The sequence below is a fragment of the Gopherus flavomarginatus genome, chromosome 15 (genome assembly GCF_025201925.1).
Source record: "Gopherus flavomarginatus isolate rGopFla2 chromosome 15, rGopFla2.mat.asm, whole genome shotgun sequence".
NCBI lineage: Eukaryota > Metazoa > Chordata > Testudines > Testudinidae > Gopherus > Gopherus flavomarginatus.
This window is the reverse complement of record NC_066631.1, coordinates 10,707,259-10,724,369: the sequence shown is the minus strand read 5'-3', so window position 1 is coordinate 10,724,369 and position 17,111 is coordinate 10,707,259. Positions and strand designations below refer to the sequence as shown.

General features: G+C 43.9%; 1 protein-coding gene across 5 annotated transcripts in view; it reads right to left on the bottom strand.

Moving 5' to 3' along the window:
* Positions 1-12,447, bottom strand: part of BICDL1 (BICD family like cargo adaptor 1) — an 84,820-nt gene extending 72,373 nt beyond the window's left edge. For all 5 annotated transcript variants that reach the window (XR_007769439.1, XM_050923605.1, XM_050923607.1 and 2 more), the window contains exons 1-2: positions 12,022-12,447; positions 6,373-6,588 (exon numbers count right to left, since the gene is read on the bottom strand). Coding sequence is in view for 4 of the 5 variants with exons in the window: in XM_050923605.1 (XP_050779562.1) it covers positions 6,373-6,588; positions 12,022-12,447 (642 nt within the window). In the remaining variant the exon portion in view is untranslated. The remainder of the gene's footprint in view (positions 1-6,372; positions 6,589-12,021) is intronic.
* Positions 12,448-17,111: the final 4,664 nt, after the last annotated feature.

Here is a 17,111-nt window from a genome sequence, read left to right as displayed (position 1 = left end):
GTGTGGGTTCTGGGCTGGGGCCAGAAATGAGTTCAGGGTGCAGGAAGGGGCTCTGGGCTGGGGCAAGGGGTTGGGGTGGTGAGGGCTTCAGCTGGGGGTGTAGACTCTGGGGTGGAACTAGGGATGAGAGGTTGGGGGTGCGGAAGGGTGCTTTAGACTGGGACCAAGGAGTTTGGGGGGGTGGGAGAGGGATCAGGGCTGGAGCAGGGGTTTGGCGGTGCAGCACGGGTTCAGGGGTGCAGACGCCAGGTGATGCTTACCTCAATCAGTTCCCAGAAGGAGCAGCATGTCCCCGGGCTCCTAGGTGGAGGCGAGGCCAGGCAGCTCTGCGCGCTGCCCTGTCCACAGGCACTGCCCCTGCAGCTCCCATTGGCCATGATTCCCAGCCAATGGGAGCTTCGGGGGCGGCACTTGGGGCAGGGGCAGCATGCGGAGCCCCTTGGCTGCCCCTACGCATAGGAGATGGAGTGGCAAAATGTCACTGCTTCTGGGAGCCACATGGAGCGGGGCAGACCCCTGACCCCACTCCCTGGCTGCAGCTCGACGGCCAGATTAAAACGTCTGGAGGGCCGGATGTGGTCCCCATGCCGTAGTTTGCCCACCCTTGCTGTAGAGCCTCCTGTGCGAAGATTCAATACAAAAGCTTCAGTAGCAGGCAGCTGATTGCTGCTTCATTAAAACAATTCTAGCCACAACAAAATTAAAACAGTACTTTAAAAAACAAATCAGTGAGTAACTTGCAAGCCCGAGGATGCAGAACTGGAAATTCACAGGAAGATCCTCCCAGGGCTGAGGCAACAGAAGTCTGCTCTTCTGTTTTCAAAAAGCTATGCTAGTCTGAGCTGACTTAGTAACAGAGGGTAGGTGCCATATCTCCCAAAGACCTAAGAGGCTTCTATTAAACATATGTTTATAGAGTAAATTATTAGAATGCTATGGACCAAATTCATTCCTGGAGTAATGTCACTACAACTTAATGGAGTTACACCAGGGATGTATTTGGCCCAACCTGTTTCCCCTAATAATTAGCAACAATGCCAGAGCTGGAAATGCACTCTGCAAAGCCAACTTAATATGTATATGTGAACCTAGATGTATTACCTAAAACTTACATAGTTCCTATACTGCCAGAACCAATAGAAACATTTCAAAAACCCTTCAGCTTACTAACTGCAAACAGAAAACTCCACGCTGCTTTGAGTAGGGCAAGGGTAGCCAGAAAAGGTACTCAATAGAAGCGGTTGAGAGAGGATATTATCTGGCCTGCAACTCTGGAACAAAAGCATTTTGCTCCAAGCAAAGGAAGGCAAAGGGCAAGACGAGACCTTCACTTCTACTCAGAGGTGAAAGTGGGCTGGTATGGGCCAGTATATCGTACCCAGAAGAAATGGCCGCTGGTACAGGCCTGTAAACAGCCAATGTTAAAAAGCTGCCACGGCAGCGCTTTAACACTGCTGCCCCTTTTGTTCTCCTTCCCCCCAGTGCCACCGGGAAGGGGGGGCAAAAAGGGCAGCTGCCCCAGGGCCCCGCAATTTAAAAGGACCTGAGACTCCTGGCTGCTGCTGTCACTACCATGGCAGCGGCCGGAGCCCTGGGCGGTGCAGGACAGGCAGCACTGGCTGAGGGAGGCTGACCCCCAGCCCCACCTCTTCTGCCAGAGGCCTGGAGCCTTTTACTTCTAAGTTACTTTCACTCCTGCTTCCACTTCTATGAAGCTTCCATCTCTTAATACAGAATCTGAAGAGGAAACACCCATTTAAAAATTGAGACAGATTAGTCACCGAAAGGACGGCATGTGGCTAGTAACTAAAACCTGCTCTGCAGACTAGTACCTGAAGCTGATTATCTGATCTTTCCCAATTTTTTTTCTCTCTATGCTAGAGGGATTGATTGAAATAGCTCATTTACTATAACACCATGTCAGCAGCAAATGTCATCAGAATATAAAAGCTACAGTGACTCTACTGAAGAACTATCCTAGAGGGAAAGCAAGGCAACCTAAGACTTCACTTTCTCTAAACACTGTATTCTAGCAACACAAGAGAATACACACTTCTTCCTGCCCCAGAGAACAGATATTCATTGCAAATACTACTGGAGCTTGATGTTGTTAAATTACTTCTTAACGCTCCATGTACTGTAAAAGAAGCTTAACTTAAACTGGGAATGATACAGCCTCATCCAAACTGTAGATGCAGCAACAGGCTACAGCAGTCCATTGCTTGGTAGCTGGAAGTATGTGGGAAAGCCATCTGGTAAAACCTATTTCAGAAACAACACAAAGATTCCTTTAATCACTTCCTGACAGAGGAAGAAGCTAATACGTTCTCTCATTCTAAGTAGAAGGTCCTTATTATTTATATTACAGAAGCAATTACAGGCCTGAACAGAGATCGGGGTCTCTGTGTTATTTGCTTTAGCTACACATAGGAAGAGCCAGTCCCTGCTCCAGAAAGCCTACAGTCTAAATAGACAAGATAGGAAGTGTAGGAGAAAGGGAGCATTATCCCCATTTCACAGATGGGGAACAGAGATAGATTAAGCACCTTGCCCAAGATCACAGAGAGAACCTGTGGTGGACCTGAACTTGGATGTAATGAGCCTGTGCCTTAACCACAGGACCATCCTTTGTCTGCTATACATCATACTTAAACAAACAAATATTATAATGAATTTCTAAGTCATATTTATGCATACCACTCCCCTGCATTTAGGCAGAATCGGAACTAATCAACTATGTGTCAGACATTTTACTGCTAACAGATATTCTCCTTTACCTCATGTTGGGGCCTGTACCAGATGTATTACAATAATTCTTTGTATGTGTGAATTAATCCAACACACAACTGAGACTTTAATCACAAATCAGTAAATTCAGAGGTAAGGTTGCTGTGGAGACCTTAAACGTTCATTTTTTTAATGTATGTATCACAATAGTCTTTCATTATGATCTCAATACTGCTCACCTAAATTCTCCATTAATTTCAAAAGGATACAATATTCTTTTTCATTTCCCATTTTAAGCTGCTGAGTAGTGTTGCTCTGTTTTGTTACAAACAGCTACTGCATCCCTCAAGGAGCTGCATTTCAAGGGTAGGTTAAGTGCCCGTAATATAATAATATTAACTGTTATTAGTAGAACTATACACACCTATACTACTTTCTCCTCTGAATATCTCAAATCACTTTACAAACATTAATTTGTCCTCTCATCACCCCTGTGAGGAAAGAAAATATCTTTAGTTTTACAGATGCGGGAAAACTGATGTGCAGAGAGCTAAAGTCTACAGCAAAATTACGAACAGATCATCTGACTTGCAGTCCTGTGTTTTAGCCACAAGACCATCTTGCTTATGTCCTTTAGCTACTCCAGAGCCAGTGTAGGGCTCTGTTAATGTTGAAATCTAGGGATAAAAAGCAATACAAAGTAATGTAATGCTTTGGCAACAAGATGCTATTTAGTAAATGAAATATATCATCTTTCATTCCTATATCTTCAGATACACATAAAATATGTACCATTTTGTATTGCAATGCAACATTTTATTTTGTTATCTTCTAATTAAAGACCCTAATAGGATAGAAATATTCAAGAGGGCAGAGTTAAGGCTGCTATGGAAAACTTTGCTCTGAATTATTATGCAATTAAAGCTTCCACCTTATTGTTGCATTAACATTCTTGCATATGAATCTCCTTTGGAAGAAGAAATTATTAAACACACAGAATAAAAAGGCATGTGAAAACCTACAACCAGCACTACAGTAAGCCTTTATATAGTACCTGTGCTCAAGATCGCAAAAGACACACCTCTTCCTAGCATCTTTTTTCACTGAATGTCTTCCAGTTGACCACACCTAAGCTTGCTTAGCTCATGAGAGCCCCAGCATCATGGCTGCTGCAGGGTAGTGTTTTTGTTTTTTGTTTTTTTTTTGTTATATTCACTGAAAGCCTAGGAAATAACATGAACAGGTCACTCACATAACACTGCAACAACAAATGTAGAACGCTAAGCATTCTTAGGTAGTCACTCATCCATATACTAATCAGGCTTAGATTAAAAAACAGAAATTGGATAACATGAGCAACAATCTGATTTCAGGCTATTAGACCCTGGCACTTCAACTGCGATTTACCAAGATTCCCATGGCTTTATCCCAGTAAGAACTTATAACAAAAGATGATGACATAAGATGTATATTAAATGTCAGGAAGCGTTGCACAGGTGCCAAACTGAAATGCTGAAAACTGCATTGCTTACTTGAAGTTCACCCAATAAGTTCTCCCCATAAATCCACACTCTTTATCTCTAAGAAGGGGGCTGATTGTCACTGCATATGTGAAGTTCAGCATCAAAACTGACATTCTAAAGAGATTAGTGGCCCCTCCTGTTCCAGTGTCTTTGTGGGACACACAGGTTCTGTAGAAATGGGTTAGGAGAGACACTGAGCATAGATCTCTGGAAGTAGCAGGGATTTAAAGGACCAAATGGATGGATGGTGGTGGAACACTGTGATTCTTTAGAAAAGGAACTGCCATATGCCATGTTTGTACAGCGCAGTGGGGCCCCGACTTAGTGGAGGCTCTAGGTGTTCCTACACTATAGATGCTACACAATTATAATCCTGTGTGGCCCAAAGCTCAAGGAAAACGTTTGTCCTTTCTTGAATTGTCTTTCAGCTTGTTATGATGCCTGCAAGCTACAATCCTTTATGTAATTGTTTTAATGACTGGCCGTGAAAAGAGCATGGCATTGGAAAGTGGTCCTGAAGCTGTCAGAAATCTGACTGGGATTAAGTTCAAAGCCTGACTCATGTGAAGTCCTAAGCCTCTACCCCCTGCAATATCAAACCTAGTCTCCAGAATGTCTCTCTAGTCCTAGATGAAGATCTCAGCCATGGATTCATCTCTCTCCTTGACAGAATTGTCAGTGTATGCTACAAAGAGCAGATTCTAGATAGCCCTATCAGTGTGGTATGAGAGTACTTCACAAACATTAATGAATTTCTCCTCTTCGCCCAATGAGCTAGGGAAGGATTATTATACCAATTAAAAAGAAAAACCACAGATGGGGAAATAAAACATTAAGTGACTTGCCCAATGCCGCACACACAATCTATGGCAGAGCTAGGAAAAAACCCCATAATTTCCCATGTTGCAATCCAATGCCTTAACCACAATATCATATTTTCTCTCGTACAGAGACCTTGCAGAAGCTACATACACAAAAAGACACAATAAATGCACAGCTGCAGCCAGAGCCCTTGGGTCCAGCTACTGATATTCTCCTGGTGCCAGCACTGTGGCTCAGGTCTTATTTTTCCCTTTACCAACTACTGTGTTCCTATTAACTCTGGACAAGGAAATCCTGGCCCAAGCCAACACTTTGAGCTGCTGCTTCCCTACTGACCCCAGTTCTGGATCTTTAGTCTGAATCTACACAGTGCACTGTGCTGCTCCAAGTACTGCACTTGATATGCTGGAGTAATTTACCACATTCACATGAAACATTTTTGCAAGGGTACTACCATACAGACTGTTAGATTTCTGTTGATTCTCTGGGAGTACCATGGAATAAAGGAAGACAAAAGATACAGATTCTTAATGTTCTAAGACAGGTTAGTTTTTGGGCCTGACAACCTTAATCATCCTTCTTTAAATTATTGAAGGTATGCATTCAATCTAGAAAAAATTCTCATCCTAGTTTTCAATTTTCGATCCTCCTTCATGCAGTGGGCCAAATTATGCCTTTAGTAAAAATCATGCAACCCCAAAGATGTTAGTAGGGTTTTGTATGTTTACCCATGGACAGAATTTGCCTCAGTGAGTGCATGATCTCGGGGTGACTAATTCTGCCCTCAGTTCTAATAGTATAGATACCATTTAGCTCAATAACTGTCACACCTGGATAACTAGAGGCAGAATTGGGCCTTTGGTGTCATCATTAAATTGACAGTAGATTAGTCTTGCCCTGCATATAGTAAAATATTAATGACACTTCAAGCTGATAGCTGTTTAGAAGTCTGATTTATGTTCCTGGAGAGGAAAAGAGAAGTTGGATGAAAAATATCTATAAAATAAATAGAAAACAGCCTTGACTCCACAAGTAACAATATGTGATTGTGTTGTGGATCACCTGGAAGAGCCCATTTTCAGGGTATGAAGTACAGTTTAAGGACAGTACATCTTGTTAGAGGCACTGATGTAGTTTTACCAGAGACATGGAACAGATTTTTTTTTTTAAGGGAAGGGTCTCACTCATTTGTGTAAAAGGTTGACTACAGAAGAGTTCAAGACTTTTCCGAATGACAGAGTTGACTAACGATGTGCGGACTTCCACCTCGCCTGCCCCTGTCCCGGCTAGAAGGCCTCACCTTGCTGAGCTGATCCAAGAGTCTTTGGTTCTGTTCAGATAGTTCCTGGACGGCTCGTGTTTTCTCTCGATCTGCTTCACGAAGGTGAACCTGCTGCTTCTCCAATTCATCCTGTAGCTGTTTCACATCGCTCTCCAACTCGGACACCCTTCCTTCCCATTCCCCTTCTCTGTTCTCAAACCGTCGCCTTAATTCGTGTTTCTCTTGCTCTAGGTGCTAGGTAATAGAAAGAAAGAAAAAGATTATGAAAGCAGAAAAAAAACCAAAGGATGCTGCATGTTCCTACCAGATTCCCCATTCCCAGATATTGCTCCTGTTTTCAACAGCTCTTCCCTGTATATTCATGCAGCAAACACAATTCAAGAATTTTCTACTTCTATATGACTTGCAAATCTATATGAGAGTCAAGAAATGGGTAGTGAAATCAATCCCTATTCCAATAATAAATCTGTCCATGCTTTGTAGATAAATGGAGGAAGTCAAAAATGTCAAATTTTGTTTTGAGTACAAAGAAACAGCAAAGCAGACTCTGAAAGTCAATAAGCAGAAAATTTAGGTCACACAGACCAATTAATAATTTAGACAAACCTGAGTCAACTCAAACAATTTTTTGGGGGGTCAATCTAGTACCATCCTGGCATTCTTGTTCTGCTCTCACAACCAGAGATCTTTAAAATCAGTTCTGTGGTGCTTTAGGCACCCTGCAGTAAAATATGCTTCTTGTCAAGTGGCTCTTTCTGTCCTAAATGGGTACATAGTATTACTGCGTGCTGTAAAACAACTATTGTTTTCCACACCAATGGGGGTGAGGGGGATGTATCAGTGACTGGTGAAGTGATTTCTGTACCTAATATATGTATGCATATATTTAGAACCAGATTTTCAGAAACTGACTTTAGATTTGCAGGCACAATTTTGCATCCACAATTAATTGTTTGTAAAAATCAGGTAGTTAGAAGTCTATTATAACTTGCATGTTTTGCAGGGCCAGTTAACTGAAGGTCTAAAAATGGAGGCTCGGCTAAAGTAGAGCTGAAAATTAGGTCAATCTCCTTCCATCGTATACCCTTTTGCAGAAAAATCCAGGAGGGCTAAAGTTGCTTGGAAAACACAAATTCACAGTGTTTCTGGGGTAACAGAGGCCACATTTGCTTGCCTGCAGACTGGTTCACAGAGTGAAGCCCTTTCCTGTTGATGCTCCAAGATTCTTGGGGAAATCTTGGGTATCTTGAAGAGTGACAGCCTTTTCTTGCTACTCCCTGGGTCCCTTTCTTCCATATGGCAAGCTGACTCCATCAGAAGCCATGCTGCCAATGCCTCCTTTCCTGAATGTGGTCCTCCTTTCAAGAAAATGTGACAGCATGGGACAAGAGGCCACTGGGATTAATACAGACAGCAATTCCCCATTTTAACCAGGACACAATCCCACAGTGAACAGGTCACTATCTTCCCATCCCTTCATGTCCATAAACCTACGGGGAGAAAAATCACACAGTACTTATGTGGAGTGGCTTCTTTGGTGTCTTTAATTCTTTAATTATCTGTACCGTGTTAGCACCTGAGTCTCAGTCATGGATCGACCCCATTATGCCAGGAACTGTATATTCGAATAAAGAAAGACAGTCCCTGCTCTGAAGACTGCCATCTCGATTTTAGAAAAATCTCACAAGGAAATGTGTTTCCTACTATTTTAACGATGCTACAGTTGCTGCAGTCTATGGGATATATTCTAATTTTAGCAGGTAAGGGGGAGTTATGCATGTATATACCCACACATCAAGCCAAAAATATCCTCCTTTATAGTTCAATATCTCATTCATTGCCAAGCACTGTTCAGAAGGATATGGGGGTGTGTGTTGTGGATAGAAGACTGAATCTTAGCATGGTGAGTATAAGCAGTGCAAACAGATTACAATCAACATTCTCAGGTGTATAAAGAAAGATATTGAACATAATTCAGAAGCAAACTGTAAGCCTATATACAGGACCAAAATGACAATTTTAAAATATTGTGCTGATTTACTACAAAAAGATTAAATAGGTGGAAGAGGTGTACAGCCAATGGGAATTATTGATTCGGGGAATGTAGTTACCAGGAAGACCAAATAGCTCTAGCCTAGTTGTCTGGTGAAGGAGAAACAACAAAAGGTATTGTGGGAAAGTCAAAAGAGTGGAATCCACCAAGTCAAAAGAGTGGAATCCACCAAGATGGGCTGACTAGATTTGTTTTGTCTCTATCATTTTTTTTTCATTTTTACAATTTTTTTTGTCTCAATAACAGACTCTTCCTATAATCAATCCTTCCCCAAACTTGGAGTCCTGTAAGTTGGACAGAGATCTTTAGTGCATTTCCATGCTATTTAATACTGACTGGAGTGAAAGAACAGACTGTTCTACTTGATATTTCGTTTCTAGCATTAATTTCTACTTAGAACTGAATTCTATTCTATTCTGAAAGGTGTGCGTCCTCATCCAATTAACTGAGTTGGGTCTGTCCTGACTTAAAAAGGCAGGAGCAAGTGGGGGTTGCCTTGTTGACAATGAGAAGCTGCACTGCAAAATGCTGGAAAAAGGACACAGAATAGGAACAGAGGCATTAATTGTTTTAACCCCTTGCAGAGGATAACAATGAGATTCAGAGAGCATCCCAACTATAAGATCTGGATTCCACATCTGGAAATGGATGTAAACTCTGACTCAGCACTGAGAGGTCTGTCAAAGTAGGTGTGCTTGGTACTAAATGCAGAGCCTTAGTAAACCAGGCAATCAAACACACAGAGAACACTTTTAGAGATAACAAAGAGCGAACTGTGCGTTGTGTGTGTGTTTTCAGAGGAAAACAAACGTATTAATCTGCAAAGAATCAAGAGAGAGAGTGCATATAGATTTATAGCTGTTTTGGTGACTCCAGAAGAGCAGATCAGTGCATTGTTAGCTGGAAAGTGGATACACAGGAGAAACTGCACTGAATTCTCAGCATTAGCTCTGAACAGTTAACTTGAGATGAAAGGAGGAAATGTTTCTTGAAACTTGCTATTTAACAGCAGGGAAGCTGAGTGAAACTGTAACTAGGGTGATAGCTAACAGCTCAGTTTCAAAAAGCAGCAATAATAAATTCTACAGAGGGACAGAGAAAATGCAATACAGGGAAATGGATAAAATAAGCACAAATCATTTCCTTTCCCTGCCCCATAGTCTGCTTCTGCTCCAATTGAAGTGAATGCAAGTTTTTCAATAGACTAACTTTTAGCTTGATGAACACAGGATTATCAATGTTTTTTGCAGTATTGTGTAGCCATGTTGGTCCCAGGATACGACATAGTCAAGATATTATCTCAAAATACCCTGTCTCTCAGGTTAAAGCAAAAGCAAATCTAACTATTAATGCACTGGGAGTGAAAAGGGCTAAATATTAAAAACATGTATGTGGGGGAACATTAAACTAATAAATAGTGTAATTAAACAACATTTTGAACAAATGTCACCTTCACTACTGTTGCTATCAGAAGAGTAAAATTACTGAGAAGTTTTACTATGGAGATAAAGTTATTGGCTATAGTAAAGTATAGGGTTTAATAACAAAAAGACAGATATCCCTTTAGGATGAAAAAGCTCACAGAACAAAGGACTTTGGTACTTACAGTAAATTCACAAATCCTCTTGAATTTGCAAAGATATATGACTCCACAAGAAAGATAGGAATATGCTGAAGTGTACACACAGGGTCAGTGTTGGGTAATGGTTTCAAATTAGAATGTTAATCTGTCACTGTTCAAACTAGCTCTAAAATGTTGTTCCCTGGGTTTAGTATTTTCAACACTATTCACTGGTGGAATTAGAAACTTCTAGTGTAAATCTCTAAGCAAAGAGAGATTACTGGTGTAACAGTAATACTTTATATAGTTGTGTAACAGAATTTGTCCAAGAGAAGCTGCCTGCACAAGCCCTTTCATTTATAATTACTCCATTTCAACCTAAAAATCAATACATAGTTAAATCCACTGAGTTCCTAGCAAACAGCTTTTCCCAGCTATTTATAGGTATTTTCAAAGTGGACAGTTCACAGACACATTTACCATTAAGGTTATCTGCTGGCATACATTATCCATAACAGCCAGTTGCTAAGGCACAAAGATGATGTACACAGTACCTTCTACTTTAAGTTTCAATTCTGAAGTATTCCTGAATCTAGACTTAAAAAAAAAGTGTGTGTGTCCACAGTTAAAATGTACCTACCGTTCTACCTACTTATGCAGGGTCAGCACCTACTTCACAGACCTTTCAGCACATTATGTTGTAGTCTGATTTAGTACAAATTATTCAAAGTTCTACACAGTAAACAAAACTGACGAGGAATATTTTCCCTTTATCGCATCATTAATTTTTTCCCAAATAGGTTTTTCCCTGTCATCAGCCTGGGGGATTTTCAGTTGATGATCTGTTGAAGGCCTTTCCAGGTCTGTCTTGGGTTCTCCCTTTATAATAACCATGTGCCTCATCTCCAGTAAACATGAGAAAGGAAGGTACCTGTATTAAGAATTACTATTTTCTAGAAGACCAACCACACCAGAGAAATGTTTTAAAGAGAGTGGATAAGCATAATTTTTAACTGAAATGCCTTCATGCAGTTCCATATGTTCCAGTAGATTATCCAGGTGTTCAATTATATACAGGTTATACAAAACCACTATGAAATTAACCTCAGATTATTTCATTTCCATTAACTATAGTTCGCATGGCAGGTTCTAGTAGGTATGTAGACAGATTTTTGCAATGTTGTATACCTTATCTTTGGGCAATCAATGGTTTTCATGGGTTCATCCCATCCTCTATAGCCCTAAGACAGGAGGTCAAGGCAAGAGCATCTCTAGGTTTCAATATAGAAATCTTCTTTTAGGGCATTACACATTCAAAGTAAATTAGATAAAAAGGATTTGTGCCTGAAACCTACAAACAAGTCCCCAAAGTTACCTTTAAAGAAAAAGTAATTTGGGTGAAGATGGCAAAGGGGGGACGTTCTTTACTTGTGCCTTTAGAGTACAATGCTGTAGCAGTGCCCCTGAACTTAGCATTGCCAGCTTGTGGCCAATGAGCAGCTGAGACAAAAAAACTTGCTGCGAAGAAAGGCCTCCTCCAGGCTTTCTAAGGGAGCTCAAGTCTTCCTGCTCCTCCGACCTCCCGCTGTCTCTCTCTCTCTAGTCCTTGGAGCCGGGGTACTTCCCACCCCGAATGCCAGTGCATCTCCTTCCTTTCACCAGCCGGGGCCTGCAACTTAGGTGAAACGCTCGTCGTTATCCCTGGACCCCAGGATTCTCCCCCTCTCCCGCTTCCTCTTATAGCGTCCCTCAAGGGCAGGTTTCCTGAACCAAGTTCTCACTTGCTCCCATCTACGCTGTCACTGGAGACTAGGGCTTCTCGCCCCACCCGGCACGCGGCTCCGAAGCTCACATCTTCGCCCCCCCACCGCCCCGTAAGTGAGGCTGCAGTCACCCAGCCCACCCCACTGCTTGCCCCTGGAGCGCAGCTCGCCACCTACCCCGCCTTGTCCCGTATGCGAGTGTCCCTGAGGCCGGCTCTTCCCCTAGCCCAGACCGTCTAGCGGCCAGGTCCTCCTCCCGCCCAGAACCAGCCCCAGCCCCAGCCCCTCACCTCCAGCTTGCAGGTGAGCTCCTGGTGCATCCGCTCGTACTGCCGGCTTATGTCCTGGTTCCTCTCCAGCAGCGCCTTCCCCAGCCGGGCGGCCAGCACCAAGTCCTTCTCCTTCTGCCTGATCAGCGAGAGCAGCTCCGGCTGCTGCCCCGCCGGGGCAGGCCCCGCGTCCTGCTCCCCGGCTTGCTGCTGCTGCTGCTGCTGCTGCCGTTGCTCCCCGGCGACGGCCAGGAGAGCCAGCTCCTCCTCCAGCGCCAGCTCCAGCTCCCCCGGGCCGCCCTGGAGCGGAGCTAAGGCGGCCGCGGCGGCTGCGGGGCTCCGGGCGGCTCCTGCTCCCGCGGCCCCCTGCAGCTCCATGCAGCAGGCGCTGTCCAGCTCCGCTGGTGCTGAAGCGGCGCCCGCCAAGCCCAGGCAGTAAGCGGCCATGGCCCGCCCCTCGTGCGCTCCAGGCTGCGGGGGCAGGCGAGCCCGGCCCCCGCCGCTGGGGCTGCCTCTGCCCCTTCTCCTCCCGCACGCTGGGCTGCGCCAGGAGCCTACCCCGCGCTCGCGCCGAGCCGCCGCCGCGCGCGCCGCCTCCCGGGAGGACGCGGGGAGCCGCCTTAGCCGCCCTGCTGCCTGAGCCGGGCTGTCTCAGCGCGCGCCGGGCGTCCCGCTACTGCTGCTGCTGCCGCCGCCAGCCGCGCTCCGCAGCGCTGCTGCCCGCGCCCCATCTCCGCCGCGGCGCCTGCAAAACATCGCGCTGCAGGAGCCTCGCGAAGCCGGCGGCGCGGCCACCCCCCTCCCAACCCCGAGCCCTGACGACAGCAAACACCTGTTCTCCGAGGGGCTCTGATTCGCAGAGCCGGGTAGCTCCATAGGCCGGCACCCAGGAGCTGCCCTGATTAACCCCTCCGTGCCCCGAGACTCGCCGCACTGCCCAGAACATTCCCTCCCCCAGACACACACAGGCGCGAGGGCCCCTTCCAGACAACCCACCTTGGACTAACACCCAGGCACAGGCTGCTCTCGGGGTGGGGCCAGAGTACTCGGCCCTTACCCTGTATATGGTGCGGCAGGTCTTCTCCAGCCAGCCCATAACGAACAGCACAGCCCTAGGATGGGGTCCCCTAGCGCCCCTCGCAGTGCTCGGGGCTGTGCAGTCTCAGTGCAGGGCCTTCAGCTGCGGAATGCTTAGAAGAGGTGAGGCTGAGCCTAAACCTGCCCCATCATACTACATAGGAAACTATTAGTGAGCAAAAACAGACAAAAGCAAAGAGTTCAAGCCAGCCCAAGGCAAAACCTTACTGATGGTATTTGCCATCTAAGATGACAAGTGCCCTCAAAATTACCTCAAATTAGTCTTTAAAATGCCTTACAGATATTATTTCTTTATAATAATGACACTCACTTTAACAGGGGTAACATCTTCAAAGCACTTTACCAATGTTACCTAATCCTAATACTCAGCACTTATACAGCAGCTTCCATCTGAGGACTCAAGCACTATATTACCATTAATAAATTAAACCTCACAGCCCTCTGGCATAAATGTTATCCCCATTTTACAGACGATGAAACAGGCAGAAAGCATTTAATTTACTTGCCCAAAACTACAAGGCAAGTCTAAAGCAGAGTCAAAATTCCCTCTCAAGGAGTCCTTCACTCTCAGGCTTGCTCAGTTCACTAAACACCACTACTTTTGTTGTTATAAACCATGATCCTCATAAAAACCTGCTAGATTCCAATAACAGCCCTGATGTTGCATTTCATCCTGTCTAAGGTTGGTTCCTGAAAATCAGAATCTTTATGGTTCTCAGATAATTCAGAACTCATTTTTGGATGAATCATAATCTAAAATATTTTTCTTAGACATGGTTCTCAAAGCTCAGGCAGCATGGTTTACTGGTCAAAGCAGGGGACTGGGATTCAGCAGGACTCCTGAGTTCTATTTCCAATTTACCAGTGACTTGCTTGTTATGCTGAAGCAAACTACAGAAGTCCTCATTTTCTAAAGTGGCCTCTAGTTTTGGATTCCCAATTTTGGACAGATAGGACTCAAATGGAATTGTACCTACTCAGCCTTCCGAAAAACCACAATTTATGTGTCTAAAGTTGAGCAACAAAAAGCGAGGCACCTAAAGCTAGAGGCTACTTTTGAAAATGTGGGCCTTATTCTCTCAGTTTATCATTGTATTCATCTGTAAAATGAATGGCATAACAATGTCTACTTTGTAGGCATGTTGTGAGAATTATTGTAAGCACGGCTCTGATTTAGGATACTAATGACACAGTCAAAACTCTAACCTGTTAGTAGAATTGCTGTGATGGGGCATCTCCCCACATTAGCATGGAAGAGGTTAATAGCCCCCTAAGGAGGCTGTGCAGGAAGCAGCCAATAGGGAGGGGCTGTGAGGAGCAGCCAATCAGGACCCAGCAGGCCCATATAAAAATAGGGCAGGGCAGAGTAGAGTTAGTTACTTCCTAGAACTCCAGGAGGGAGGACTTGTTAATGCAAGCATTCATTCATTCATTCTGGGCAGAGCAGTGTTAGGCAGGAACAGGGGAGTGAGAGAGAGCTCCTGCCTACCTGCCAGAAGTGGTATGCTGTGCCCCTGGAGTAAGGGTGAAGAAGACACTGGTGCTGTGGGGAAGTGGCCCAGGGAAATGCACTGAGGAGCTGGAGGGGATGCAACATGTGGCTGCTATGTACAGGGTCCCTAGGTACCTGCCACTCACCACTGGAGAAGTGGCAGGACAATTGACTGCAGTTGCCACTGGGGAAGTGGCTGGACAGTTGACTGCAGAGCCCCTGGAAGGGGGGATGCACAGATTGTGATGTGGCTCAAGGGCTGTGTCATGAAGAGGCCACTGCAGTCCTAGGAGTGACATGGGTCCAAGAGCAGATGTGATGGTGGGCGAGGCACCATTGGGTGAGGGTGTATTGACTGGCAGAGCTAATCTCCAAGATGGCCAGCAGGAGGCACCAGCATGGTGAGTGAAGCCCTGCCACAACTGCCTTTAATGAATTGGGGATGGGGAAGGCATTTAAAAAAAGCTTAGAATTGTAAAAGAACAATTCATTAAAGAAATTCTAGTATTCAGTTAAAGAATTAAAAAAAAGTTTGGAGAATCCCATTTCATCCTCTTAATAAGAGTGTGTGAAAAATTAACGCTATTGGCATTGCATGTACAAATTCACCAAAAATGTGGTTCAGACAGACATTTTTTAATGTTGAAAGGAAGCGTTCACAAGTAGAAACAGACTTTTTTTACACCCCCAAATCTTGTACTATATCTGGAATAAAACTATGAGATCTGATACTTGTAGGCCCCCAAGCCAAGGAAAATACCATCCTACCCAAATATCTCTAAGGAGACAACTTTGCACCCCTTAAAGTGCCATTATGTTATCCTTGCCCTTTTGGAGGCCTTGGTTAGGCTTGCTAGGCTAATGAGGTGCCCCTCAGCATCTTTATGGCCAGCAGTTTAGTTTGGATAGCTGACTACAACTCCCAACAGCCACTGGGGATTGCCACCAATTAAAGATCATTACTTTTATACTAGGATAAAGTTCGTTTTAAAGGCAGCCTCAGTGACTCTGGGAGTTGTAGTCAACTCTAGGATTAAGTTCCCTCTCTGGAAGGAGATGACAAAGAGGAGTTGGGAACCATCAAATAGTCAGACTCCCTTGAGATCTTTATTAGGGTATTTTGCTAAGGGGCCAGGACTTGCCCTAATTTTTTGGGGAGGGGTGGGGTGTTGGGGAGGGGAAGAAGGAAAGTGGTACTGAGATTTCAAATTATAAAACTTATTTTAGCTATGGTTGAATTGAGACCCCTTTAAGGAAGACTACACTCCTGTAGAAAACAGGAATTTTACACAGCTTTATCCCACTAAAGGTTGTCTCTAAATTCCCACCGCCTGCAGGGGACTCACTTGAATTCAGTCTCTCTCTATACATAATTGCATATATATCAATAGCTAGGACACAGAATTAGCCCCACCCTCCAACTAATTACATCTCACAATTGAGCTGTATCCCTTTCTAGTGCTCATGAAGATGTCAGACTGAGAGCCCTAAAAATAGGTGAGTTGTACAAATGCAAACTTCCCTCTAGTTTTCTGCCAATGGCCCTTAACTCTGCATTAGGAGAATAACTTTGAAGGTAACTTACCCAGGATGCCTACTCAGTCCTTGGGATTCTTCCTAACAATGTCAGTTAATGTGAACTGTGGAGGAGTTTTTGTGATATGAATACTTGTTCACTAAGAACTAGACCGAGATGCTTTAATTCATTTCATATGGGCCACCAAGAGCCATCAAATGGTATAACTGTTGGTCATTATTACCCAGAACTATATTTGAACCAGTAATTTAGAGGTGAAAGGCTCTGTATCCCATTATCAATTCTTTCAGTCATCCAGTTCCTAAGACCTGCCTTTTAATCAACAGAAGTTTGATTGGAAAGCAGGGCTCACTTTACTGCAAAATGATCGTGTACAATATTATATTCCTTAAAAGAACCTTTCCCAGAACAGAAACCATACTATTATTAGGTATGCTAGGTTTCTTCTTAACTAGGGGAGGTAATTTAAAATCCAAACTGATGTGCCTTCTGCTGGAATAGCCTATTATAACAAGACAAACCTTCTGGAGTGGTTAATGAAATCCATTGTGGCATTCATTTTCATCTCTAATGCCTCCTTCAATGTACACAATAAAAACAGCTTACAGTGAGAAGATATTAATCCCTCCCAGAAAAGCTTCAAACAAACTCTTAGCTCTAGCTGTTGGATGTGTGAGAGAGGTGACTGCCTGGGAGGAGAAACACACACACCTAAACAGCATTTATTATAGATATGTTAATACCATATTCGTACATTCTAGTTCAACATGCTCAGCTTTCATTTGTGCCCAGCTAACTAAACAGTATTCTATGTAATACATTTGACTCGGTTTATATTAATGCTTTGTTAACTGCACAGCTGTCTATTAATCTCCATGTCAGAAAATCCATCACTGTCCTGAGAATTTAATTGATTGCCATTATTAGAAATAGATTACTGAATTGCTTTTAACTCCTTTATTCATTACCCTTCCTTTATTGTAT